Source organism: Haliotis asinina, chromosome 3 (genome assembly GCF_037392515.1).
Source record: "Haliotis asinina isolate JCU_RB_2024 chromosome 3, JCU_Hal_asi_v2, whole genome shotgun sequence".
NCBI lineage: Eukaryota > Metazoa > Mollusca > Gastropoda > Lepetellida > Haliotidae > Haliotis > Haliotis asinina.
This window is the reverse complement of record NC_090282.1, coordinates 69,205,621-69,232,522: the sequence shown is the minus strand read 5'-3', so window position 1 is coordinate 69,232,522 and position 26,902 is coordinate 69,205,621. Positions and strand designations below refer to the sequence as shown.

Sequence of the window (26,902 nt, the reverse complement as noted above, 5' to 3'; positions counted from 1 at the left end):
CACGACATCTAATTAGTATTTGGAGTGAGTGAATGAGTGAGTGAGTGAGTTTTTATGCAGTAGTACTTTAAGCACAGGTGGACACAAACCTTGAATGGATTGGGTTTGCATTACTCCAGTTGAAGTTCCAGTTCTTCCCTTTGGCTCATGGAGTGACAGTCAAGATTATATGACCCAGCATAAGGTGGGTCCACGGTCGGGACACCAGCTTGGTACTTGTTTTTGTCCTCCCTGATGCTGGCTACAAATAACTCTATGTAATAAATGATGTGTGTAGTGGGTACTGTTATACCACCAGTGGTGGCCTATTGAGAATAAAGTGAAGTGAAGAGGAGGCGCACAGTATCACAGTTGTTTACACCGGTACTATTCCGGGCACTAAACACTATAGACAAGGAGCCACACACCGGAATAGATGCAAAAATCTTTTCATCCCTAAAATCTGATTTAAATATTTCACAAAAGTAATTCGGGACCATTTTCAATCTCGCTCTGTTACTCATTCATGTTTTTCCTGAGTGGAGAGAAGGAACTGGTCGCCGGAGTTAAGAGATCGTCTGGGTTTGTGGAGAGTGACAAAGGCCTTGAGATAAGACCAAGAATTGTCAACAGAGATGCAGCTATTGATGATGAGGGGGATCTTGAAGGTTATGATTTGTTTGATGGGAAACCAGTGGAGATACTGGAGAACTGGGGAGATATGATCAGATCGTTTCGTTCTTGAGATTAGTCGTGCTGGTACGTAGTCTTGACATGAGTGAGACTGAGATGTTGAGAGGGTTGCAGTGGTCACGGCTTTGAGTGACAGGAACTTGCATGACGAGTTTAGTTGTGGCTGTGTCAAGAAGATAACATACATAACCGAGAACAACACCTGTACAAAGTGTATGGAATACTTTTGCGGGAACATTAGTAAACCTGGCTAGGACATTTTAAAGTTACTAGCGAATGAACATTTATTAGCCGAAGTACATAAAAATGCAAGACTGTTAAAAGTAGTTATTCATTATTTCGTGCATAAAGTTCAAAGTTTAACATCAACGTTCCAAATTGTCAGGACCAGATGATTCAGCACAAATTTCAGGTTTATAACTATGCAAACAGTGGCAGTCTACTTAAGCATTTAACCAGGGTGGAAAGGAGACCATGGCGCCACTTGCAGTTGAGAAATTTCCACAGACTGAAAATTTACACCAGCAAACCGGGCTACCGTCGTTCTATTTTTACTAGCCCGTTGAAGTTTTACCTAGCATCGGGCTACCGGGCTAGTGTTTATTTCGAACGCTGCCTGTACACACCTGAACTGAATTTGGTCTCGTCGCTATGTGAACGAAACAAGGCCGACTCGACATTGTGTACCTTGTACACTGTGAGGACTTAAGGATATACATAGAGTTTCACATGAAACCACACGTATGCAAGCGGAAGGTGATGTGAAAGGAAATAAAATATTTATAAGTTAATATAACAGCGATAAGGTAACACGGGAGGCACGTTGAACCATGTGTTCATTCCGAGTTGACAACACCTTCATCCGAGGTTTGACGGTACTTTAGGCGTGAACAACGTGTTTCTGCTTACAGCAAAATTAGGTATTCGTTTCGTTTTTGTTTCGATTTGTGGACTGTGATAACCGTTGAAGTAGTTTTTGAGTTGTTTCTACAAGTGGTACAACGTGCGTCCTGTGTTTTTGATTGCTTGTTCGTTTTTTTAACGCCACTCTCAGCAATATTCTAGAAGAATGATAGCGGTTTGTAATAAATCGTGTCTAGACCAGACAATAAAGGATCGACATCACGAGCTTCGATCTACGTCTCTGGGATACGATGACATGTGCCACCTCTTACGACAAGCATGGTCTGTTGAAGGCCAATTATATTTGTATGTGCATGCAGCGACCCAAGAGTCAACAACAGCTATTTTCCTCTGTGATAAATAGAATGTACATATGTATCAACATGTGGATTTTAGGTTCAGATTTAGATTCGAAAATGCAAAGACTTTGTGACATAAGCTTACCAGATCCTCATAGTTACGGGAAAGGTAACTGTGCTTCGTAAAGTGTTACTATTAGTGGGCTGGATTACCATGCGTTGCTTCCAGTGTGTGAAATAGCCACTGGCCGGAAAGCGCGGTTGCAGGTAAAATTCCAGTCCTACCATCAAATCTCCACAGTCACTGGCCCGACTGGCAGATGAATTTTCACGGGGTCATTTGCAGTCTTTTTCTAGCAAAATTTGGACACCATTCCGCACACTGGTTACACCACATAGATACAACCAGGTCACATCAAAGGCATTTTGGATTCGCATGTAAACTCTTTGGCCTCATTATCAGTCCTATTGACTCGGACGATTCATTGTTTCCTTTCATTTCAGAAATGTCGAATTCAGATTGTGAGGAAACGGGACCTGTCCGTGGTCCCAACTTCATCCAGCTTTATCCCTCCATCGTCTCTGTCGGTGTGCTGCTGGTGTTTGTGGGGATCCCAGGAAACGCCATCATCTTCTACATCTACGCCAAGAAGATCAACATCCCTGTCATCAGCTTCTTCATCAAGGTCCTCACTATCCTCAACCTTGTCGGCACGTCTTGTCTGCTACCAGCGCTTGTAATATTCAAGAGTAACATAGAAGAGGATTTTTTCTGCAAATGGTTTTCCGTTGGGCAGCATGTCTTTGTCATAAACACTGGCGTGATTTACGTCACAATCGCTATTCAGAGATACAGGAAAATGTGTAAAACTCATCAGTCCCAGATAAATGCTTCTATGGCCAAGAAAATATTATTGGGATGTGTCCTGTTTTCTGTGGCGTCGTGTTCTCCCCATATGTTTCTGCTTGGAGTAACCCGGGCAAGAGTAAAATTCCGGTGTTTGGCACAAGTACCTTACTGTGGATTTGCTCAAACAAGTCTCTACACCCATATATACATTACGTGGATGTTGCTAGAACTAAGTGCTGTCGTTGTTACACTAGTCGTTCTGTACTCGTTAATAGGAAAGCACATTGCAGCTCACAAACGTCAAATGTCAAGGCATCCATTGTCAAGGGGTCAAGGTCATAAGAAGCTTTCAAACCCCACTGGCATGTTCTTTATACTGACCGTCATATTCCTTCTGAGTGTGGCACCGCGGATTGGGATGGCTATATACACACGCCAAACCATCTCCAATTCTACTTACTCGCAATCAGTTCATCACGTGAGGGATGTGATGATCATGCTACCCTTCATCAACTGTGTGTCCAACCCTTTCGTCTATGTATTCACGTCAAAGGTGTTCCGGATGCATGTTGTTTCTCTGTTTTGTGCTGATGGAAGGGAGGAGTCTACGTCACCACCATCGATAACCGTGCGGACACAAGAATCTGTTTTATAGAGTACCGAAGACACCTGGAAAAGGACAATCATTTGGACCTATGAGGAACATGCTGAGGAGCGATTTAAGTTAGAAGAGAGTACATGGCTCAGCATCGAGAGCAGGAGATCAGCATCATCTGGAGCATTTTGTTTTAGAAAAAGAAACTTTTCGTAAAGAAGGTGCTAATTCGTTAAGAGAAAACGGAACACGAGATGATGAAGTTTACTTCCTCGAACCTATTGGTTTTCCCCGTTTAGCTTTCATATTGTTTAACCGTCATCTTTTGCAAATAAAAAAAATTGTAAAATCTCAACTCCAGAAAATAATCAGTCTCATTTTTTTCCGCTGAGCGTAAAATGCCAGATAACCGTGATATACGATCACTGAAAATCTCTTAAGATTTGTGTTTGCAAAATTATATCAACAATCACCCACTGTCTCGGTCCCTCCTGACACCCGGTGGTGTCCACGGTGAGTTGTCAATGGAGAAGACAATAAATGTAGCATCTCTGTACAGAAATCGTTCGAGTGTCCTTGGCTCCAAAAGTGTAAAAATGCTTTGTGTCATATTTGTAGCATCTGCATACAGAAAGCATTCGAGTGTCCTTGGCTCTAAAAATGTAAAAATGCTTTGTGTCATATTTGTTAAACACTGGTGTAAACACTGCTCATTCAAATATCCTTGCATAAGTAAGTATCTGCTTACATACGTGAGTGAGTTTGGTTTTACGCAGCTTTTAGCATTATTCCAGCAATATCACGACGGAGGACACCAGAAATTGGCTTCACACACAAGAGAGAGACTTTATTTCAGCATTGGAGGCCGCGTAGCCCAGGGCGCTAATACAAAGTATTCACTGAACATATATTCATACACTACTGTTAACTAATAAATGTACATTTAGGTGTGGGAGATTAAGTACAATTATACATATTCCTTTTAAGGTAAACGGCTAGACCTTTCGTGATGTTTTTATTTGTATATGACATCAATTGAATAAATTTATCTCTTGTTGGATACTGACAAAAATATTTGGTAGGAGATTATTTCTACTTTCCTTAAAATATGGACAGACAAGTACGAAATGAAACTCATCTTCAATAACTTTTAGACTGCAGCGTTCACAAAACAAATCACTCTGATCAGTACATTTGGTAAAACGCAGTTTTTGAATTTTTAAACAATGTGATAAGCATCTAAACTTTGCAAGTGTTTTAGTCAAATCTCTATCAATATCAGCATTCAGATACTTTTCTTGTTCAAAGACAGTTTTATAAGAGGAAATGAAAATGCTTCTATTTTCCCGTATCAAGACTGAATGTTTAACTCTATACATGTCTGTTTAAACAAAGTCATAAAATGACATACATGTCCACATTCTTGAAAAATCCAAGCACATGATTATCAGTTTGAAATAACAACATTCTGACAAGAGAAGTCCAGTTTACACTGCCAGCTTCATCATGGGCTTTAAGCATATTATAACAAGCACGGGGGCATCGTGTGGAGTCCATATGGATCAGTCTACACCAATACTTTATACACCGGCAGACGTAATTAACTGACAGATGATAACGTCCTAACTCACCAAGAACTGCATTTGATGAAGATCGTTTCGACAAACCAAGATAATGTTTGAAGAAATTACTATGAACTCTTTCTATACTTTCCCTAAAGGTAAACCTCCAAATCTCACTGCCATGACATGCAATGGGTGCGATTTTTGTATCAAATATGGACAGAATAGCCTTCAAAGAAAGATCTGGGTAACTTTTCATGAGCTGGTAGATAGGAAAACATTCTTTCGATGCTTGATTTGCAAGAGTTTGACAGGCTGTTGACCAGCACAGTCGTTAAGAACATATTACACCTAGATATTTATAATACGTGACAGTTTTCATTTGGATGCCATTGAAATACCACTTTTCAGCATTTCTAATCATTCCACTGTTACGAAACACAATAATGTTTGACTTTTCCATATTAACCACTAATCCCCATTTACTGCAAAATAATTCTAAAACATTCAACTTCCTCTGCAAGTCAACCACAGAATCTGCAACTAACACAATGTCATCTGCAAATAAAAGTAACTTAATAACTTCAACAGGATCATTGACAAAGATACCATGGCAATCGTCATTTTGCAGATCAGAAGCAAGCTGATTTATAAAGAATATGAACAATAAGGGACTCAGCATGCAGCCTTGTCTTACGCCACTAGATGTGGAAAACATGCCTGTAATAGAGTCTCCAACTTTAACACAAGCACGAACATTTTCATACATGCCTACTAAGACTTTGTAAAGTTTTCAATGAATTCCATGTTAGAGAAGTTGATACAGCAGTTTGTTTCTATCAACTGAATCAAACGCCTTCCGAAAATCTATGAATGCAGCGTAAAAACGATGTTTAGTTTTTCTGAGATATTTTTGTGCTAATGACTGCAGTACAAAAGTATTATCTGAGGGGGAATAATCCTGCCTAAATCCGGCTCCAGCTTCAGAGAGAATATTATTCATCTCTAACCATACTCTCAGTCTGTGTTCTATGATACATGTAAACACTTTCCCCAGAGCATTTAATAAAGAAATACCCCTATAGTTATTTGGGTCCGTCAGATCACCTTTCTTAAATAATGGGAGAATCATTACTGTGTTCCAAGAGTCGGGAAACATTCCACAGTCTAGTATAGAATAAAATAACATAACAACTGTATATAAGGAATCAGATGTGGAGAATTCTTATACAACTCAGATGGAATTCCATCTATTCCCGGAACCTTATTTTGCTTTAAAGACTGAATGGCTTTAACAATCTCATTTTCGGTAATGTCTTCAGATAACATCGTTGAATTATTACAATCAGAGCAAGTTAAATGGTTATGTTCTTTGATAAATTTTGCTACGGAAACATCAAATTCACTAGTTTCTGAGTTTCGGCAGGTCTTTAAAGTAATGGTACGAAACCTCTGGTGAAATACCGTTTGATCTGTGTTTTGTTTGTAACACGGATTTTACGGATCGCCAAAAGGATTTACAATCGCTATAATGCAGTTTGCTCTTTTTGAAAAGCCTTCTTTTTTTCCTGACATACTTTTCTAAATTCCTTCTTGCTTTGCAAGAAATGTTCATGATTTCCTTTACAATATTGTGCTCTGAGGAGCTGCTATAATTAATTTTTTTTCAAAATTGAACATTTCCTCTTCAAACCACTCTGGTTGTTCATTTACAGCAGTTCCACACTCAGAATATGGAGCTTTCCGAAAGTGTTCTCCAGATAATTGTATAAGTTTAATCAAACAGACTGCCGCCTCATCTACATTCCCATCTACACACCGGAGGAACCTATCCAACAAAATCTGAAGCCTGATTTGAGCTATAGTTTTCCATATAAACATCTCTACCCGTGTCGGACCAGATGTACTTCGTTATCGGGGTGGTGGTACATGTACCCGGCAAACCTGTCTCACAACCAGCAGCATGATGAATATCAAAAGAGATCTGACAAGAAACGTGTAAATGATCCGAATCTCTTCTACTATGTACAAACGAGTTTATCACCTTACCAAAACACCCAGTTGACACCAAAAAGTAATCAACCAAACTTGTTCCGGCTGGTCCAACATACGTAAATGAACCCCACAAATCTCCAGGAGTTCTACCATTCACAATATGCACATCTAGCTGTTTACATAATCGTAACAACAATAGACCATACTTACTTACTTTTTCATCTTGCGGCTTTCTGGGTTTTGAAAATTCATCAATACTATACAGTTCACCTGAATCTATGAAACGTTTATCATTCTGATTTTCAATCAGAAAGTCATCCTGGGATGCAGTTCGGGCATTAAGGTCCCCGAATATAACAATGTCTGTGCACTGATCGTATTCAGATCTAATACATGCGAGACGTGAACTGAGCTGGCTTCATACATTGTACCCATGTGGGCAGTCGAACCCGGGTCTTCGGTCTGACGAGCGAACGCTTTAACTACTAGGCTACCCTATATCTCTACGGACATGAACATCTATTTCATCATAGGGGTGATCGGCGAAATGCCTTAAGCGAGAATGTATGCAATTTCTTTCTTATTAGTCAGGGAGGTTTTGTAACCTTCTGAGTACAATGTGTGAATTGCATATACATGTGCCCAAATAGTTACTCTCTTGGCAGGAATTTGAATCAGTATAAAACAGTACATAGGAATTCCACATTGCTTGCCAGGTCCTGTGACATGACTTGGGTTTTAAGCGCCGTGGAACATTTGTGATACATGCAAAGTGTGGTCCAGGGTTCGACCAAAGCAGAATTTGCCGGTAGAATTGCTTCCCTTAACCGAGTCATGATATCGTTCTAGCACTTTTAAATGCTGACTCATTCTGCCATCCACCTACCCACTAACTCCCATCACCCACAACTCACCCTAACTCTGATCACCCACAACTCACCCTAACTATCATCATACACAACCCACCCTAACTCTTATCATACACAACCCACCCTAACTATCATCACCCACGACCCACCCTAACTCGCTTCACACACAACGCACCCTATCTATCATCACACGCAAACCACCTTATCTGTCATCGCCCACAACCTACCCTAATTCTCATCACGCCCAACCAAAAAAAAACAACAACTCTCATTACCCACACCCTAACTCTTACCACCTGCAACCCACCCTAATTGGCATCACTCACAACCCACCCTAATTCTCATCACGCACAACCCAAACTAACTATGATCACCCACCCAACTCTCATCACAACAACCTATCCAAACTCTCATCACTCACAACCAAAACTCTCTCTCTTCACACACAACCCGCTCTATCTATCATCACACGCAACCGACCCTATCTCCCATCACCCATAACCCAGACTCTCTCATAACACACGACCCACCGTGTCTGTCATCACACACAAGCCACCCTAACTCTCGTCACAGTCAACCCGAATTAACTCTCATCACCCAAAACTCACCCAACTTTCATCACCCACTACACACCCTAGCTCTCATCACCCACAAGCCAAATTAACACCCACAACTCACCCTTACTATTATCATACACACCTCATCCTAACTCTCATCACACAAAACCCACCCTAATTGTCTCACACACACAACCCACCCTCTCATCACCCACAACCCACCCTATCTCTCATCACTCACAAGCCAAAATAACTCTCATCACCCACAACCCAAACTAACTCTCATCACAATTAACCCAACATATCTCTCATCACCCACTACTAACCCTAACTATCATCACCCACGACCCATCCTAACTCTCATCACTCACAACCCAAACTATTTCTCTCTTCACACACAACCCACTCTATCTATCATCACACGCAATCCATCCTATCTCTTATCACGCACAACCCAAACTCTCATCATGCAAAACCCACCCTAACTGTCATCACCCACAACTCACCTTAACTCTCATCACCCACAACCCAACCTAACTCTCACCACCCACAACCCAGATTAACTCTCATCACACTCAACCCACCCTAACTGTCACCATCCACATCCCTACTGACAAAAGCAGGTTTCATCCTGATGTTTGAAACCAATGCATTTAAACGAGGAAGAATGTGAAAGTGAATTTAATCATGTATGCATGACTCTTTGCGCGCTGTTGGCACGTGGATATTAGGAGGTCACCAACGTAATTCTGACGGTAATGTGTTCATATTATTATCGCCACAAGCGGTATGCTCTGTTTATCAAAATTGCAGTGAGCGACATAGAAGTTGTTCGATCAAGGTAACACCATCCTTGTTATTGGTAAAGCTTTGTGTTTTGTCAGATGAACAATTTACAGTCTTTGCATGTGGTTTTGTCGGATAGACGACCGACACTTTCACGTCTTCACCTCTTTATGACACCTTTACAATCACATTATACAGTCGGAATTGTACAATCGATTTTGACTTTCGGGCGACATTTCTCATGGACGTGGAAAGGGTTTGGACGATTTTACTTATTCATTCGCAATCGAACGTCCTTACCAAATCCACTTTATTCCTACCATTGCGAAAAAAACCCAAAGCTGCCATGTGTATACTAATGTTTTGTGACTCCATTACTGTGTTGTCAATGTCCTGACTTTTGTACATACGTTCAAAGAGGTTAGTTGTTGTTACCCTGTCTGGCTCTCGTCGTTAACTGTCCAAAGTCGGGGATTGTTCGTCCAGAGCAAAACGTTTAATTCTGGTCACGGACTTAAGGGTGTCAGTATGTACACCTAGTAGACTTGAACAACCGCGCACTCGGTACACAGTCTAGAGCAATGCGTAAAATATAGCTGTGTGTGATTCGGCGGATCAGTTGTCCTGTTAAACTACTTCAGTACATGAATAAAAGGACGTTATCTTTTATGACAGATTTTGCTAATACCGTACATGAAACAGTTGTGAAATACTTAACCAGCAGTTCTGATTATTCTGGAACACTAGTGGATTTATATGTTTTGTATTGAACGAGAAGATGTAGTAGGACATGTTCGACTTCAACACAAAACATCCATGCACTAGTATGACGTTCTATATCTATTATATGCCCTCTTATCTTGCATTAATCTGTTTTAATGAATTTTGGATATGAGCAGAACCGGCAGAGTTTCTATACGGAATCTAGGCTGCAATACGGAATTTGACCACATCATCCGTATTGCACCCACGAATTACTGTCCTAAATTAACATGGGTATATGACCTGTCAAGGTACCTGGTAGAATAGGCCTTCAGCAGCCCATGCTTGCCATGAAAGGCAACTATGCTTGTCGTAAGAGGCGACTAATGGGATCGTGGTTGACACATGTCATCGGTTCCTAAATCGCGCAGATCGATGCCTGTCTGGTCCATTGCGACCTAAAACTATACTCACCCACTCACTGCATGGGCATGTAATAAAATGCACAGTGACGTCTTTACGAAATCCTTCAAACAATAGAAGCGATGCAATTCCGGTGGAGTCTAATTTAGTGTCCTGACTTTCAGCAATGGAGACACGTTGTCCAGAGACGTTACATTTCATAATCACCACCTTCATCCGGGTTCACCCCTCCATCGTTTTCTTCTGTGCTCTGCTGGTGATTGTGGGGATCCCAGGAAACGGCACCATCTTCTACATCTACACCAAGAAGATCAACATCCCTGTCTTCAGCTTTTTCACTAAGATCCAAGCTATGCTGAACCTTGTCGGCACGTCTTGTCTGCTGCCGGCGCTTGTGTTATTCAAGACTAACATAGAAGAGGCAATTTTCTGCAAATGGTTTTCTGTTGGGCAGCATGTCCTTGCTATCAATACTGGCATGTTATACGTGATCATTGCTGTTCACAGATACAGAAGGCTTTGTTCAGATCAACCATCACAGATTAATATCCCCGTGTCGAAGAAGATACTTCTGGGCTGTGTCATTTTTTCTCTTTTTTCAGTCACGCCACATGCGTTTCTAATAAACATGCACTATACTGCACTGAATGTTACCCATGACCTAAGTAAGTGTCTGATAAACATACCATACAGCGACTTCACTGAATACGCAAAAAAACATCACCTGTCTACAATGTATTTAACATGGTTAATGCTCGAGCTCTTTGTCATAGTTGGGGTTCTCACTGTGCTCTATTCGTTGATTGGTAAGCATGTAGGGTATCACAAACGTCAGATGTCAAGGTACTTTGCGTCAGGTCAAGGTCGTACGAATCTTTCCAACCCCATGGTGATGTTCTTTACGATGACCGTCATATTCCTCCTGAGTGTTGCTCCGAGGATTGGGATGGCAATGTACACACGCTATTCTACGTACTCGCAATCAGTTCATCATGTGAGGGATGTGATGATCATGCTACCTTTCATCAACTGTGTGTCCAACCCTTTCGTCTATGTATTCACGTCAAAGGTGTTCCGAATGCATGTTGTTTCTCTGTTTTGTGCTGATGGAAGGGAGGAGTCTACGTCACCACCATCGATAACCGTGCGGACACAAGAATCTGTTTTATAGGTTACCGAAGATACCCGGAAAAGGACAATCATTTGTGGACAGATGCGAAGTCACACTGGAACTGGTGAGTGAGTTTAGCTTTACGCCACAATCAACAATATTTCCATTATATGGTGGCCTTCTGTACATAATCGACTCTAGATCACACAATCCAGTGATCCACAGTACGAGCATCTATCTACGCAAATTGGAACCGTAGACATGTGTCAACCAAGTCAGCGACCCTGACCACAAGTTCTCTTACGACAAGGTTGCTTAAGATAAATCCTAACCCGTATTGTCACGGGTCTGGCTGTGGAGAAGGGAGGAGGTGAGTTTGTGAAGGCACGGATGAACCAGAACATGACTGATTAGTGCGAGAGGAGCTGAAGCAGTTGCAGCAAGAGGAATGTTTTCTTAAGCGAGGCGTTCATTCTCTAGTAGGAAATGCGAGAAATCTAGTACTGACTGAAAACTTTATTAATAGTACCGTCAGTTCGTTCGTCTATCTGTTCACCTCTAAGGTGTTCCGACTAAATCTGAGCCAAGGGAATCGTTGACAGCCATAAAATAACACTTGAATATGTCCTGCAATCTATGCCCTCTACCCTATATATACCAACATTCGGGAAATATGAAATGCGTTAACATTTTGTCTGTGCGATTTTGGCGAAACACTTTCATTGCTGTATGGAATCCGAGAAGGGACATTGTCGCGTTGTCGCATTGTCGCGTTGTCGCCCTCTCAAAAACAAGAAAATTGGGGCAAAAATTAACCAAAGCGCGACAGTGCGACAATGCGACAACGCGACATTTCGCCTGTTTGTCGCATTGTCGCGATGTCGCGTGTCGCGTTTCGAATAACACTTTCTCTGTTCCTCCAAAGTGCGACACACGACATAACGACACTTTTCAAGGTCAAAATATGTCGCGTTGTCGCATTGTCGCCCTATCTAAGATATATAAGAATTCACTAAAAGGCGACAATGCGACAACGCGACAACGCGACAATGTCCCTTCTCGGATTCCATATTGTTGGGTCAGTGGGTGAGTAGGTGAGCGGGTGAGCGAGTGAACGGGTGAGAGGGTGTAATATTCTCGAAATGTAATATTCTCGAAATATTGGTAACTGCGGCGTAAAACAACTCTCATCCTTGAAAAACATGTCTGCTTATTCGACGTAACAATAATTAATGATAGAATGACCATCTCAAGATCTCCAGCTTGTTGCTGAACGTGACTACATGTCCCACACGCCCCTGTGAGAGTGAATGAAGGAGCGGTGAGTAGCCAAGTGGTTAAATCGTTCGCTCGTCACGCCCAAAACACGGGTCGATTTCCCACATGAATACATTGTGTGAAACCTATTTCTGGTGTCTCTGGCGATATTCTGGTGATATCGCTGGAATATTGCTAAAAGCGGCTTAACACTAAACTCACTCACTCACTCACCGATCATAGTGTTGAACTTGTCTGAATTCTCTGGGAATTTTCGAACACTGGAACATCCTTTTCCGTTTCGTGTCGGTTAAAATAGCATCAGACCGGATGAAACAGCAGCATGAAAGGCGTCACATTTACTTTGTCCAGACGTTCACAACAGTGATCGACGAGTGATGTGGTTTCACTTCTAATTGGTGACACTTCTGATTGGTTTCACTATGCCTCAGTGTCAGCATCATGCGTTTTGTGATAGATAGGACGGCCACAGGTTTCTAAAGCAACATCTTATTCTATATTGACGATGCATTTCGACACACACCTTACATTTCAACACACATACCTTTGACAGATTAACACACATACCTCAGATGTCACGACGTTGGAAGTATTTACACATATACGAACAAACCACACTCAAGATACATCTATACACTTATTCACGATTCATTTCCTCACTCATGCACGATTCACGCGATACATTTCAACATACACGTACTATTCATTTCCACATTAACTTACAATATACACCATACTCAAGATACATTCCACTTGCATGACGTACTTGGACAGTCACGATACAGTATCATTAACATGATCCATTCCGACATCCACGAACGCTACACACAGACGCACGTGCAAACACGCGCAGACACGAACATACACAAACATGCGCGCGAGCGCACGGAAGGTTCACATATTGCATGTCTACAGCACAAACAATACATTCCCATACTCGCCCACGGCTCATTTCTAGACTCATGCACAGTTCACGCGATTCACTTCCACAAAAGTAATATTTATCCACACTCACAAACGATTTACACCCTACATTTCTACACGCACACACAATTCACAAGATGCATTTTAAACACACACACACGCATACACAGACAAATTGAACACTCATGCACGATTCACTTCCACACCCACGCACGATACATACGTTGAATGCATTTCAACACCCATCCACGATTTAAACGCAAACACGACACACACAATATATTCCCACATTTACGCACGATTACAATTCAATACTCACGCGGGGTTCACTTTCACACGCGCGTTAGATACACAAGATACATTACAACACTCTGGCACGATTCACTTCCACGTACACGCAAGATACACAAGATACATGTCCACACTAACGTACGATACACACGACAAATGTCCACACTCACGCACGATACACAAGATACATTTCCACACTCACGCACGATACACAAGGTACATTTCAACACTCACGCACGATACACAAGATACATTTCACCACTCACGCACGATACACAAGATACATTTCAACACTCACGCACGATACACAAGATACATTTCACCACTCACGCACGATACACAAGATACATTTCACCACTCACGCACGATACACAAGATATATTTCATCACTCACGCACGATAGACACGATACATTTCACCACTCACGCACGATACATGTCCACACTCACGCACGATACACACCATGCATTCTTACACCCATGCACAACACATACGTTACATTTCAACACTCACACGATACACAAGATACACTTCCAAACTCACGCACGATACACACCATACATTTCAACACTCACGCACGATACGCACGATACATTTTCAAACAGTTGAAATGTACCGTGTGTATCACGCAAAATAAACAGGATACATTGCAACTCTCTCGCACGATGTGCAAGATATATGTCAACACTCATTCATGATACACGAGACACATTTCCACACTCACGCATGATACACACGATCCATGTCCACGCTCACACATGATACACAAGATTCATTTCAACACTCACACGAACTAAACAATACATTTCAACACGCGGAACATTCAGCATTACCACGACAAGCGTCAACGCAACATTGACAGGAAGACGACATGAAACTGCCTTTTGTTACTGATGGAAACTTCCTGTTATTATCTTGAAAATAGAGTACTTTCCACATTTAGGCATGTTTCTGTTGTCGCTCTGATAACGCGACATTAAAACTGTGTATATCCTTTCAAATTCCTTAACATTATGGTGGCATATTCCATGAATATCAATTCACTTGAACATTCAGTCAAACATTCAGGTTCGTGCTCATGTTTAAGACATTGAACGTTTTCCATCGATTCTAGCAGTATGACATTGACTAGGTAGCTGCATCATGACACAATGCAATTAGTACGTACATGACACTGAGTAGATAGCTGCATCATGACACAATGCAATTAGTACGTGCATGACATTGAGTAGATAGTTGCATCATGACACAATGCAATTAGTACGTGCATGACATTGAGTAGATAGTTGCATCATGACACAATGCAATTAGTACGTGTATGACATTGAGTAGATAGTTGCATCATGACACAATGTAATTAGTACGTGCATGACACTGAGTAGATAGTTGCATCATGACACAATGCAATTAGTACGTGCATGACATTGAGTAGATAGTTGCATCATGACACAATGCAATTAGTACGTGCATGACATTGAGTAGATAGTTGCATCATGACACAATGCAATTAGTACGTACATGACACTGAGTAGATAGTTGCATCATGACACAATGCAATTAGTACGTACATGACATTGAGTAGATAGTTGCATCTTGACACAATGCAATTAGTACGTACATGACACTGAGTAGATAGTTGCATCATGACACAATGCAATTAGTACGTGCATGACATTGAGTAGATAGTTGCATCATGACACAATGCAATTAGTACGTGCATGACATTGAGTAGATAGTTGCATCATGACACAATGCAATCAGTACGTGCATGACACTGAGTAGATAGTTGCATCATGACACAATGCAATTAGTACGTGCATGACATTGAGTAGATAGTTGCATCATGACACAATGCAATTAGTACGTACATGACACTGAGTAGATAGTTGCATCATGACACAATGCAATTAGTACGTACATGACATTGAGTAGATAGTTGCATCATGACACAATGCAATCAGTACGTGCATGACACTGAGTAGATAGTTGCATCATGACACAATGCAGTTAGTGGGAACATGACATTACATGATTAGCAGCAGCGTAATGATAGATTTTGCGTACAAATGTGGTACTGAAAAGTGACAAAGGGATCGGGTGGACAGAGTCTTTGACCAGGTTGACACGTCGATACTCATGCTGTTGATGATCACTGGATTGTCTGGCCAGACTTGATGATTTACAGATCGCCTCCACATAACTGGGATACTACCGAGTGCAGCAGCAAACAAACCAAAATCCTTACAATACTGGCGTCCATTCATTTCTCCTCCTTACCTAAGACCAATGACTAAATACCACAAGAAGTGTGACCCTGAGCCCAGTTCACAAAACAGATGAAACATGGCAACGCTGGTCACGGAGAGTTCTTGGATGGGTGACCGTGTTTGGCAGCTCCACTCCTCAGCACTTCTAGGACTTCAATCCCGCCCCACAACGAAGTACGCATGACACATGTGGTCTCACTCTAGGCAAGTAAGTTTGCTTACACAAAGCCTGTGTTGACCCTGCAGTGAATGGGTACCCAGTGGTATGGGTCGTATCACTGTTGACCTGCTAGCACATCATAGGTAGCTTGGATTATCTGGGGTAATAATGTGTTAGCACCTTTAGCATGCACAAACGTGTAAGAAAAAGCTTTATGAATAGCCGTTATATAAATATATGCGAAGTCCCAACACGACACTGAATGAAGAAAGAGTCGCTGCGTTTGGATGTAGGGAATCGTTCTGTCAACTACGGAAGCGAGCGAGAAACACTGTACAAGGAGGGAGAAACTGAAACTTTGGACTTGAACAAATATGGGAAAGGCTCACATGAAAAATAAACCCATTTGTCAACGAACGATTGTTTAATGCACGATGAATTTGATACCAAGATCTGTGCATGAATAATACATGATGTTAGTTAATAAAGTTGACAGTAGACATGAGCTTCACACATTGTACTGTCTGTCTGTCTGTCTGCCTGCCTGCATGTCTGTCTGTCTGTCTGTCTGCATGTCTGTATGTCTGCATACCTGTCTGTCTGCATGTCTGTCTGTCTGTCTCTCTCTGTCTGTCTGTCTGTCTGTCTGTCTGTATGTATGTATGTATGTATGTATGTATGTATGTATGTATGTATGTATGTTTGCATACTATCCCCCAAAAAAAGAATGCATAGGCGATTTATATTTTAAAAAATCTATTAATAACCTATTGTGTTCAACAGTCGCCGAAATATGTAACATAGGTGTTCATAACATGTCTTGACACAACTGTACAAGTGAAAAATAAATCGATTTTACACGAAACTGTTGATTTTGATGAGATATCTTACAAGGAATCGAAAGAAACGCAATAGAAATCACCTTCCAGGTGAAATTGTGCAGCAAAGATGCACTGTCTGGCATTACAAATCCAGATTACATTCAGAAATTGGCATTCGTTTTGACCTCGGCAACACGGAACATCGCCTTTGAAAGAGTGCATGCTGGAGATTACCAGTCGTGTGTTGCCAGGCGTCTGTATGCTAGTCTGAGAAAGACATCATGACTTGCAGCTCATTGCAACCAAACAGGTATGACAAATGACCGTCCCCGTGCAGGCAGACCTCGAGTTACCGCTGCAGCGCAAGATCGATACATCCGGGTATTTCAGTGGGGTGGTCATATTGCCACTTGAGAAAGCCAGGGTGCCTGGACCTCAGAGGATATCCTGTCAAACTGTGTGGAACAGGTTGAAAGAGATTGGTCTCAGAGCAGGGAAACCCGGTCGTGCTATGTCTTCACCATCACGCTCAACGTCTCTGTTCTGAAAAAGTATCCTTTTGGTTGTACAGCCGTTACCTCGTTCTACACTGTAAAATTTCATGCACTAAGGTCTATTTATGGACGAGTTATATATGTTTGAAAATACAACATTTTCGAAACGCATTTCTCGTCTATGCGTTTCTTTTTTGCATAGTGTACTTATGTACGGGACATTTAGTAACGCCGGCCTGAAGGTAATACAATCTTTTACCTTCAGGCCGGCGTTACCAAATGCCCCGTTTTAAAACTAAAAGAGTTCAAAATTCTTTTATTCCATCAAGTATCCGCCTTTTAAATGACTGTTGACTGTTGACTGTTGACTGTCAGTCTTTGTTGTCGTTTTACGTATCTTAATCTTTATGTAGTTATTTATGTTTTAACAATCTCATAATTATGTGTTCACTTTCAAATGTAAAAAGAATTCCCCTCGGGGTAATAAAGTATTGTCATTGTCATTGTCATTGTCATTGTCATTGTCATATGCACCACCTCAATGAACAAACCCATTTGGTTTGTGAAAGGCAGAGATGTAGGCTAGCTTCAGTGCATGTGCAATACATGACGGTGAAATTGATTTCGCGCGTTGCTGCCCACACGCCTTGCTCATAGGACTCCCACGCGGTCGCTATGGCACTTGATCGCGAACATAGTCTGTCTACAGGCAAGTTCCTCATCATTCTGTTTCAGTGTAAACGTTTATGATGAATATTCTCAAACAGATGTGTTTATGAAGGACCACAATGCGAGGTACCCGGAAATGAAGGTGTAACGTGAGAGATATGTTTCGTTCCACAATCACGATCGACGAGAGCAAGCAATCGGAACATCACTGATTGCAGTTCAGGAGTCCCTCAAGTCAAGTCGTAGAAAGGCTGGGGTATGGTACTTTCATTTAATTGCTTTTAACTTTCACTTTGTACCCTGTGTTATTAATATTAATTACTCACGTGGTTTACGCGTACTGCTATGTATCTGCGTTGTGTGTCTGTGCTTTGTGGCTGTTTTGTGTGGTAGCTTATAGTTTCATTTTGCAGGCGAACTGTGTGAATAGTTGGTAGTATCAGTAGGGCAGGACATGCGTATTTGTTTCAACCACACGACTTTCATATCTATCTATTCTTTTGTATTGTTGTTCTATCCTTAAAATAGCCAGGACAGTTATACGGTTTACCTGGAATACATGTACGTAAGTGGGGTAGATTTGTGGTGAAATCGTTGACTTATCTCGTCTCGATCGAACGTCATGTTTCTGTGATCCGTACGTTAGCCCAATGAAACTATTGACAATTGATAAATTCATCAATATGGAGTGAGTGAATGAGTGAGTTTAATTTTACGCCACACTCAGCAATATTCCAGCTATGTGGCGGCGGTTTGTAAATCGAGTCTGGACCAGACAATCCAGTGATGTACAGCATGAGCATCGATCTGAGCAATTGGGAACCGATGACATGTGTCAACCAAATCGCAGAGCCTGACCACCCGGTCCGGTTATTCACCTCTTACGACAAGCATAAACGCCTTTTATGGCAATTATGCGTATCTGAAGGCCTATTGTACCCCTGACCTTCACGGATCCCATCAATATGGAGGGTATTCTAAGACTTATTTAACTTATTCTTATCAATCGAAAATGAAATTTATATGAATGCAATTTATCTTTAAATATTTTTAATGATGCATTGCAAGACGATGAGGTAGTCCAGTGGTTAAAGCGTTCGCTAGTGTCGCTGATGACCCGAGTTTGATTTCCTATATGGATACAATGTGTGAATCCCATTTCTGGGGTCCCCCGCCATGATATTGCTGGATGATTTCTGAAAGCGACGCAAACCTAAACGCACACATAATGCATGTGTAATATATTCAGCTACGTTATTGAAGTGTCACCTGTTGCTGTCAATCAGACGGAAAGAAATATTTTAAAATGTTGCTGAAAAGGGAACAATTTGCTTACGTACTTAACTCTTTGTTATTTTTATCAGGAAGGCAGCTTTAAGGATGGACATTACACCACACGGTATTGCCCCCTGTGGCCTACGGTTCTACCCCTGCGTTCTCCTCTTCGGTGTGCTGTTGGTGATTGTGGGGATCCCAGGGAACGTCATCATCCTCTACATCTACACCAAGAAGATCAACATCCCTATCATCAGCTTCTTCATCAAAGTCCTCGCAATTCTCAACCTCGTCAGCACCGCGTGCCTGCTACCGGCGTACGTGCATATTGTTGTCAATCCTGACACCAAAGATGGTGAATTTCTGTGCTCTTGGTTTTCTTTTGGACAACACTTCTTTGGGTTAAATACTGGGTTACTTTACATTGTCATTGCTGTACAGAGGTACAGGAAAATATGTAAACACGGACAAACACAGCTTAAGGAACAAGTGGCTAAGAAGATACTCCTATTTTGCACCCTATTTTCCGTTCTGTCATGTTCTCCGAACGCTTTAATAACTACAGTTAAGGACCAGAATGTAACTGCATCTTCTAAAGAACAATGCAGGACATCCGTTTGCTATTTCTCTGCCGAAGAACGCAGAAATCACATTGCGACGGTGTACTCATCGTGGGTCATTTTTGAACTCATTACTGTCTTCGTGACTCTTGTTGTGTTTTACTCCTTGATTAGCAAGCATATAGGAACTCACAAGCGCACACTCAAAAGGATGTCCATTTCAAGTCGAAGTCAACTGAGGGTGACAAATCCTACCATTATCTTCTTCAGTCTGACTGTGATATTCCTGGTTAGCTCTGCTCCAAGAGTTTTGCAGACACTGTACTATAGCCTAGTCCCCGGTGATCTGGCAATCTCTGCCAACACCCATTATGCCTATGACGTGATCGTAATGCTGCCCTTTATAAACTGTATAATCAATCCTTTTGTCTTCGGCTTCACCTCGAGAGTATTCCGACATCAGCTTATGCTTCTCATGCGTGTATGCGTCAAGAAAAAGAAGCCTTCTTCTTTACCGTCTGACATTCGTCTCTCGGCGGAATCAATCATGCCAATGCGAATATATTCATAGAAAGATACCTTCAGTTGTTTTTTCTTACCACTTTGAACAGTAGTTTAGTTTTGTCAGGGCTTTGTGTGGCACGTGAGCCCAGACAAAGAAATACTCTTTCTCCAGGCGCTTTATCACTTCAGTGAAAACCATGAACTTTGACCTAGTGCTGATGAAGCTGGACCAACATAATTTAGACGGAGTAATGATCATCTTAGGAGTACGGTCGTTTCGTGGAACAGGGTCCTGATGTCTTTTTAGTTTTACAAATTGTTTTTGTCATTTCCATTGTGCACATGTGCAGAGTGGTTGTTATTGGACTGAAATGATCGATAATCAAACAGATCGTCGATAGGAAAATATTGATGATAACAAAAATTGTGTTCTCCATAATTAAAGTTTTATTTCACCAACACAGTACACGAAATAAGACATTTATTCACGGGCTGCTTTCAAATTAGGTTCAGGACGATGTTTGTTGATAATCATGCATAAACATGTCCCTCAGCAGTGATGTGAAATACATTCATTTCTTTCAGACTTTCTTTGTGCTTTTGTGCTCAAAGGTAACTCTCCGCTTATCACATTTATCTATAATGAATCGATAATTAACGATTATCGATCTCTATATGTATCGATAGTCAGACTTGTTTTCATTTAGCTTGTATTTGCTGCATTATTGAAGTATGTGTATGTCCTCATTATCCGGGTAGACACGTTATAGCTGCTTGCATCAATGCAGCAGCAGCGTTAACGACTGCTGATTGTATTTCAGTTTCCGGGTTTGGACGACTTACAAATATAACCGTCATACACGGGCGACGCTGTGCAACAAACTACTTGTATCAGTTTTGATTTCCACCAGTTACTAAGTATTGTGTTAATTACTGGAAACAGGTTAACGGAACATCGGGTGGGTTTCAAGAATATATATATATTCCCCAAGAATCTTATTATTTCAGTTTCCCTGAATAGATCCTTCAATAGTCTCTCTCTCTCTCTCAGCACCCGAGCCACATTATTGTCCATACATCCTAGCCCTCCCTGCAATGCTAAAACCCTAAATGAAGTTAAGAATCCCTAGTCTGTCTCACAGTCTGAACCACATTACTTTCCCTAATGCCTTGCCCTCCCTGTAATGCGTAATCCCTAAATGGAGCAAGTCCAGGTTTTCACGGCTTCTGAATCTCCCAACTAGCCGGGGCCCCTTTGCAATTTAAATGCTTTTACTCGTTACTATCAAAATTCTATACAATCAGAGACTAAGCGTTACTTTAATCGTCCACATGAGGTCAAGGTTACGACCATTTACATAAGGAAACTACAAAATCCGGTTAGTTTGAGATATTGTGATGATACGTTAACTATTGACTCAAGGTCAGGCTAACGATAACCCAATGTGATATTGTGATGATACGTTAACTATTGACTCAAGGTCAGGCTAACGATAACCCAATGTGAAGGACGCGAGTGTCTCCATTTTTAGAAATATTTCAGCCAGGATAGGTGTCGTAGGGATTATTCTTTTTATTTCAACACTTATTGAACTAGTGAGCCAGGTTTCTGAAACTCAAGCTCAATAATTACTCTGGGATTCGAATCCAGCAGCATTGATCCACCGTATCACAGCTCCTCTGGCCGCAAGTATACTTTCAGTCCACACTGTTATTAAATCGGGCCAAATGAAAACATGAAATTATTGAAACAATGTTATCAAATATTTTGAAAAATGTGTTCAGATACTAGTATTTCAGTCCATTCGTCAACATCCAACGTTTCATTAATTACTTCATGGTACAGTCACAATTGTACAGTCAACTCTGTTAGACAAGATTTCTAATGGATGTGGAACGTTTTTGTCGCTTCTACTCACTCAAATAATTATACAAATTATCTTCTAATAAAAGTGAATAAATCATTGACAATTCTCGCCTCCCCCCCCCCCCCCCCCCCCCCCAATTAATACGTGTGCCATGCATGGACGAATATGCATTTCTGCCAGACGGATACCAAATTTGACGAGTACACGTTGGTGCACATCAAGGTGCCGTGCGATACTGGCAGGTGAAAAAATGCAAATAATGATCAATTTATGTCTGATTAATAATTTGATGCCAATGTTAACATATTTCATGAAATTCTATGAAGCATAAATATTCTTTGGATACGGAAATAAATTAGGTTTGAATCATGTTCCTGTTTTCATTAATCTGACTTGAGTCCACTATGGAGTCGTTTTGTCGTCAGTATTGTCAATAACATTGCCGTCTATGGTTGAAATCAACCCCGGGTTGTCAGTGAATAAGGGATGAGGTAATTCTATGACGATATCGTACTGGCTTCAGTCAGTTTCCTCATGACTATCTGCTTAAAAGGGATGGAGATGCAAGTCCTAAATGTGTCTGTTGTGATGAAACACAAGCTACTTGACTGTGATCATGAGATTCACATTATGAAGCAATTAATCTAAAAGATCTGTTTTCCGGCTGAGAGCTGGCATCTCACTGTGAACTATTTGGAAGAGACTGATCCGTATCATAAATCGTATCCGTGTAATGTTTGAGACACATTGCACGTTTTTAAATTTGGTGCAGCATCTTCTTTGTAAATAATAGTGTAATGAGGAAGTATGTTTTTTAAGAAAGGCATTTAAACTTTGTGATTAGAAAGTGTATATGTGTAGACCTGGTCTCGTCGCTATATTTATATGTGGCTGAAACAATGCCAGTGCGAATTCAACTTAGTTCAACTCAACTCTATGATTGAAATCGTTGAAAGAACTAGCTTCAGTCAAGACAGTGAAAAATGGCACAGTGCAGGATACGTGGCGTAATTACATCCTCGTCTTTAAACAATAAGGAAATGAAATGCAAATAGCTCAACGCTGTCATTGTTCAAATGCAAATACCATGAAATGACACCATAAATGGATTTCCTTACAGAATTCATGGAAACCACAACAGATATGAAAAGACTGAATTTGATACTATTCCAAGTGCTGAGCCCTGTTCAAAGTCATTGTTGTTGTGAAAGTTGACACCGGTGTTAAGAATGTTAACCACTTCATTGACAGGACGTGCATGACGGTTACATTGTTTCATTGTAACCAGTATCGGAGCATCATACAGCCCCTGGCACATCGTACAGGCTGTGGAGAATTATATAGCCCATGGGACATCGTAGAGGCTGTGGAGAATTATATAGCCCATGGGACATCGTAGAGGCTGTGGAGAATTATATAGCCCGTGGGACATCGTGAAGTCTGTGGAGCATTATACAGCCCCTGGGACATCATACAGCCTGTGGAACATCATGTATCCTTTGGAACATCGTACAACCCGTGGAACATCATATAGTCTGTGGAATATCGTATAGCACGTGAAACATCGCAAAGCCTCTCGCGTTAACGTCAGTCTAGTTGCACCTGTTGTAATTCCGCCCACTCCTCAACCAGCAGTGATAGAGACACTTGATATTTTGAGATGGTCTCTGTCCGTGCTTTACATGAACGCTGTCACCCCGTCTGCCTACCAGGTTGGTCACAGTGTAGTTGTTTCTTAGAAGTGTTTCTACCATGAAAAAGTTTTTCAATATTTTACGAGTATTCATTATGACTAGGGAATGGTACATAGTGATTACTTATATGCTATATCAGGTCGAGGTGGTATGAGTGATTATATACGAGTTTTGAATTTGAAATATCAACCATTATGAAATAATTGCCAACAAGCATTTTCCCTAAGCATTATACTAACCACTGCCCTTATCACATAACAGTGCAAGGCTGGTGTTTAAGGGTTGAGAGCTATAGGACTCGCCACCCCTAATCTTGATGCAGCTATAAGTCTGAGAAATGCTTCCACCGTGAATATTTACTTCCAGGTAACTATGAACAACACAACGAGCCTGCCCTTTGTTCCCATCAGTCCCTGGGAAGCGATTAAACTTCATCCCATTATCGCCTTCTTCTGTGTGCTGCTGGTGCTGGTTGGGGTCCCAGGAAACTGTTTCATTCTCTACATCTACACGAAGAAAATCAACCTCGCCATTTTCGGTTTCTTCATCAAAACATTAGCAGTACTTGATCTCATCACCTCCATTGGGATAATACCAGCGTCTCTGATATCCAAAATCCTACCAAATATTAACAGTTCTGAAATGTGTAAATACATCACATTTGTGTGTTACTTCAGTTCTTCCACTACAGGTATTCTGTATGTTGTGGTAGCTGTTCAACGGTTCAGGAAAATCTGTTATCCTCATGCATCGCAGCTGACAATGCGTCTAGCCACGAAGGTGACCCTAGGGTGTGTTTTCTTCTGCTTCGTCTCTGGTCTCCCTATTGTCTTCATAATGACTAACAGTGAGTTATATATTAAATGGAATGTGGACAACGAGGAGCGTTTGGTGAAGGGTTTGACATGTGACTACACTGAAACAGCCAAAGATATGAAGATATCTTTGGCATTTTCCTCGTGGATGTTTATATTTGTTGTCTGTACCGTGACCTCATTGACAGTATTGTACTCGAAGATTGGCTTGAAGCTTAGGCAGCATTTTCGAAACATGAATGTTTCCTTCACGTCGACAAGACGCCACAAACAATCTGTGACTGTAACAGCAACATTCTTCAGTCTGACCATCATCTACGTCCTGAGTGTCTTCCCCCGTTTGGTGCAGGCTATGCTATTTAGCCAGAGTGTGATCACCTCGGAGTTGACATTCACACAAGTGCAGATGTCAGACTTTGCCGTTCAGTTTCCTTTTGTTAACTGTGTTGCTAATATTTTCATTTACGGTTTTTCCTCCAAACGATTCCGACGAGTGGCTGTATCTGTCCTGTGTGCCAGATCCTATCCTGACCAGGCCGCGACTATAGACTTACGATCTCAGACGAAATACAGTCAAACTCAGACGGAACAAAGCCGAAGCAATGCTATGATATAAACCAGCCCACTATAAAGATATTTCTTTGGCAGAGTGAGTGAGTGAGTGAGTGAGTGAGAGAGACAGTATGGTTTTAAGCCGTTTTTTAACAATGTCTCAGCGATCATGGCTAGGAACATCAGATTGGGCTTCCCACGATCTTCCGTCAAGGGTGGAACATCTGAGTTCTAATTATGGATCAGTATCTGATACTAGACCTGGACCCGTGTATCTGAATGTTCCGTTGTAAATATATTGTTACGAAATTCGACCATGGACGTGACCTCTGTGCTACTTACAGTTTGGGTGCTCTAAGTGTATGCTTGTAATATAGGCAGATCGGTCAGTACATAAAATAGATCAATGCAGTTATTGAACAACTGAAATATTTCGTAAATAAAAGTTTCACAATATCACACAAATTGCCGTTAACAACTCCACCTCTAAGAGTGTTCTCATGCAAGACTGAATAGTTGCCATCACAGTTCCCCTTGCAGGACTGTCCCAGCTTCCCGTGCTCAACGTGGCATGCATGGGCAGGTAATTGTCTTCGCAGGGATTCGAGGTCTTGCCTACTCCTTGATCTTCAAATTCTTTCCTTCAACCACTAAGTTAGCCGTGGAACAAGAGTACAAAGGCATCGGGTTAAATAAAGAAAGACAAGATGGGGCACAGTTAACATTTGAAGTGTGTTACTATACTATTAATATTTCAAGTTCTGATGTTTTCCTTGTACACATAAATTTCTTGAATGTAAGCAGATTTTTCCATTTACGATATTGCGAATGGATATGCTTTAGTCTATTGTCATTAAAGTTACTACATCTTAGTAAACAATCATCAACTATTGTGGGGGAGTCGCATAACTTGTATGTTCATTTTTCTCTGGTTGTGCCTTTACAGCGGCAGGTGTCAATGGGCAGAAGGTGTTTATTTGTTCTGAATTTCAGAATTCGGATATTAACTTTGGTCGGAAGAAAAAAGTAACTTGAAAGTTCTCATTCGCCATTAATCATAGAAAGGATTTCGACTAACACATGCAAATCTGTTTCTCCCTCCACCGCGAAGACGTACCCTTTTGGGATTCGAACCCTCATGAGGAGGATTCTGAAACACAAAGAAGAAACAGTTTAGTGGCGAGATGGCTACCCCCTCATTCTTTTACACGCATGCAGCAAGAGCGTGCGTGCGTGCGTGCGTACGTGCGTGCGTGCGTGTGTGTGGATGAGTGTGTTTTTACGCTGATCTTAGTAATATTCCAGCAATATCACGGCGGGGTACACCAGACATGGGCTTCACACATTGTACCCATGAGCTGAATTGAACATGCGTCAATGGCGAGTCGGTCGAATGATTTAACTAC

The 26,902-nt window shown here is 41.3% G+C and overlaps 4 protein-coding genes across 4 annotated transcripts; all 4 read left to right on the top strand.

Moving 5' to 3' along the window:
- Positions 1-1,456: 1,456 nt before the first annotated feature.
- Positions 1,457-3,674, top strand: LOC137277023 (pyroglutamylated RF-amide peptide receptor-like). The gene is made up of 2 exons (XM_067808685.1): positions 1,457-1,592; positions 2,379-3,674. The coding sequence occupies exon 2, from the start codon at positions 2,381-2,383 to the stop codon at positions 3,377-3,379; it is 999 nt and encodes a 332-aa protein (XP_067664786.1). The 5' UTR covers positions 1,457-1,592; positions 2,379-2,380; the 3' UTR covers positions 3,380-3,674.
- A 5,319-nt stretch (positions 3,675-8,993) lies between these two features.
- LOC137277022 (adenosine receptor A1-like) lies at positions 8,994-11,384 on the top strand. The gene is made up of 2 exons (XM_067808684.1): positions 8,994-9,057; positions 10,378-11,384. The coding sequence occupies exons 1-2, from the start codon at positions 8,994-8,996 to the stop codon at positions 11,382-11,384; spliced, it is 1,071 nt and encodes a 356-aa protein (XP_067664785.1).
- A 6,815-nt stretch (positions 11,385-18,199) lies between these two features.
- LOC137277021 (growth hormone secretagogue receptor type 1-like) lies at positions 18,200-22,805 on the top strand. The gene is made up of 2 exons (XM_067808683.1): positions 18,200-18,484; positions 19,593-22,805. Exon 2 carries the CDS (start codon positions 19,609-19,611, stop codon positions 20,632-20,634), a length of 1,026 nt encoding a protein of 341 aa, XP_067664784.1. The 5' UTR covers positions 18,200-18,484; positions 19,593-19,608; the 3' UTR covers positions 20,635-22,805.
- Positions 22,806-23,555: 750 nt separating this feature from the next.
- On the top strand, positions 23,556-26,376 carry LOC137277020 (neuropeptide FF receptor 1-like). The gene is made up of 2 exons (XM_067808682.1): positions 23,556-24,147; positions 24,496-26,376. Exons 1-2 carry the CDS (start codon positions 24,118-24,120, stop codon positions 25,558-25,560), a joined length of 1,095 nt encoding a protein of 364 aa, XP_067664783.1. The 5' UTR covers positions 23,556-24,117; the 3' UTR covers positions 25,561-26,376.
- The last annotated feature ends 526 nt before the right edge of the window (positions 26,377-26,902 follow it).

Excerpts from the sequence above, each read along its gene's own strand:
- LOC137277023 (XM_067808685.1), top strand. The coding sequence starts at position 2,381 with ATGTCGAATTCAGATTGTGAGGAAACGGGACCTGTCCGTGGTCCCAAC.
- LOC137277021 (XM_067808683.1), top strand. The coding sequence starts at position 19,609 with ATGGACATTACACCACACGGTATTGCCCCCTGTGGCCTACGGTTCTAC.
- LOC137277020 (XM_067808682.1), top strand. The coding sequence starts at position 24,118 with ATGAACGCTGTCACCCCGTCTGCCTACCAG. Across the intron at positions 24,148-24,495 it reads TCACCCCGTCTGCCTACCAG|GTAACTATGAACAACACAAC; the intron begins GTTGGTCACAGT and ends ATTTACTTCCAG.
- LOC137277022 (XM_067808684.1), top strand. The coding sequence starts at position 8,994 with ATGCATGACTCTTTGCGCGCTGTTGGCACGTGGATATTAGGAGGTCAC. Across the intron at positions 9,058-10,377 it reads TCACCAACGTAATTCTGACG|CAATGGAGACACGTTGTCCA; the intron begins GTAATGTGTTCA and ends CCTGACTTTCAG.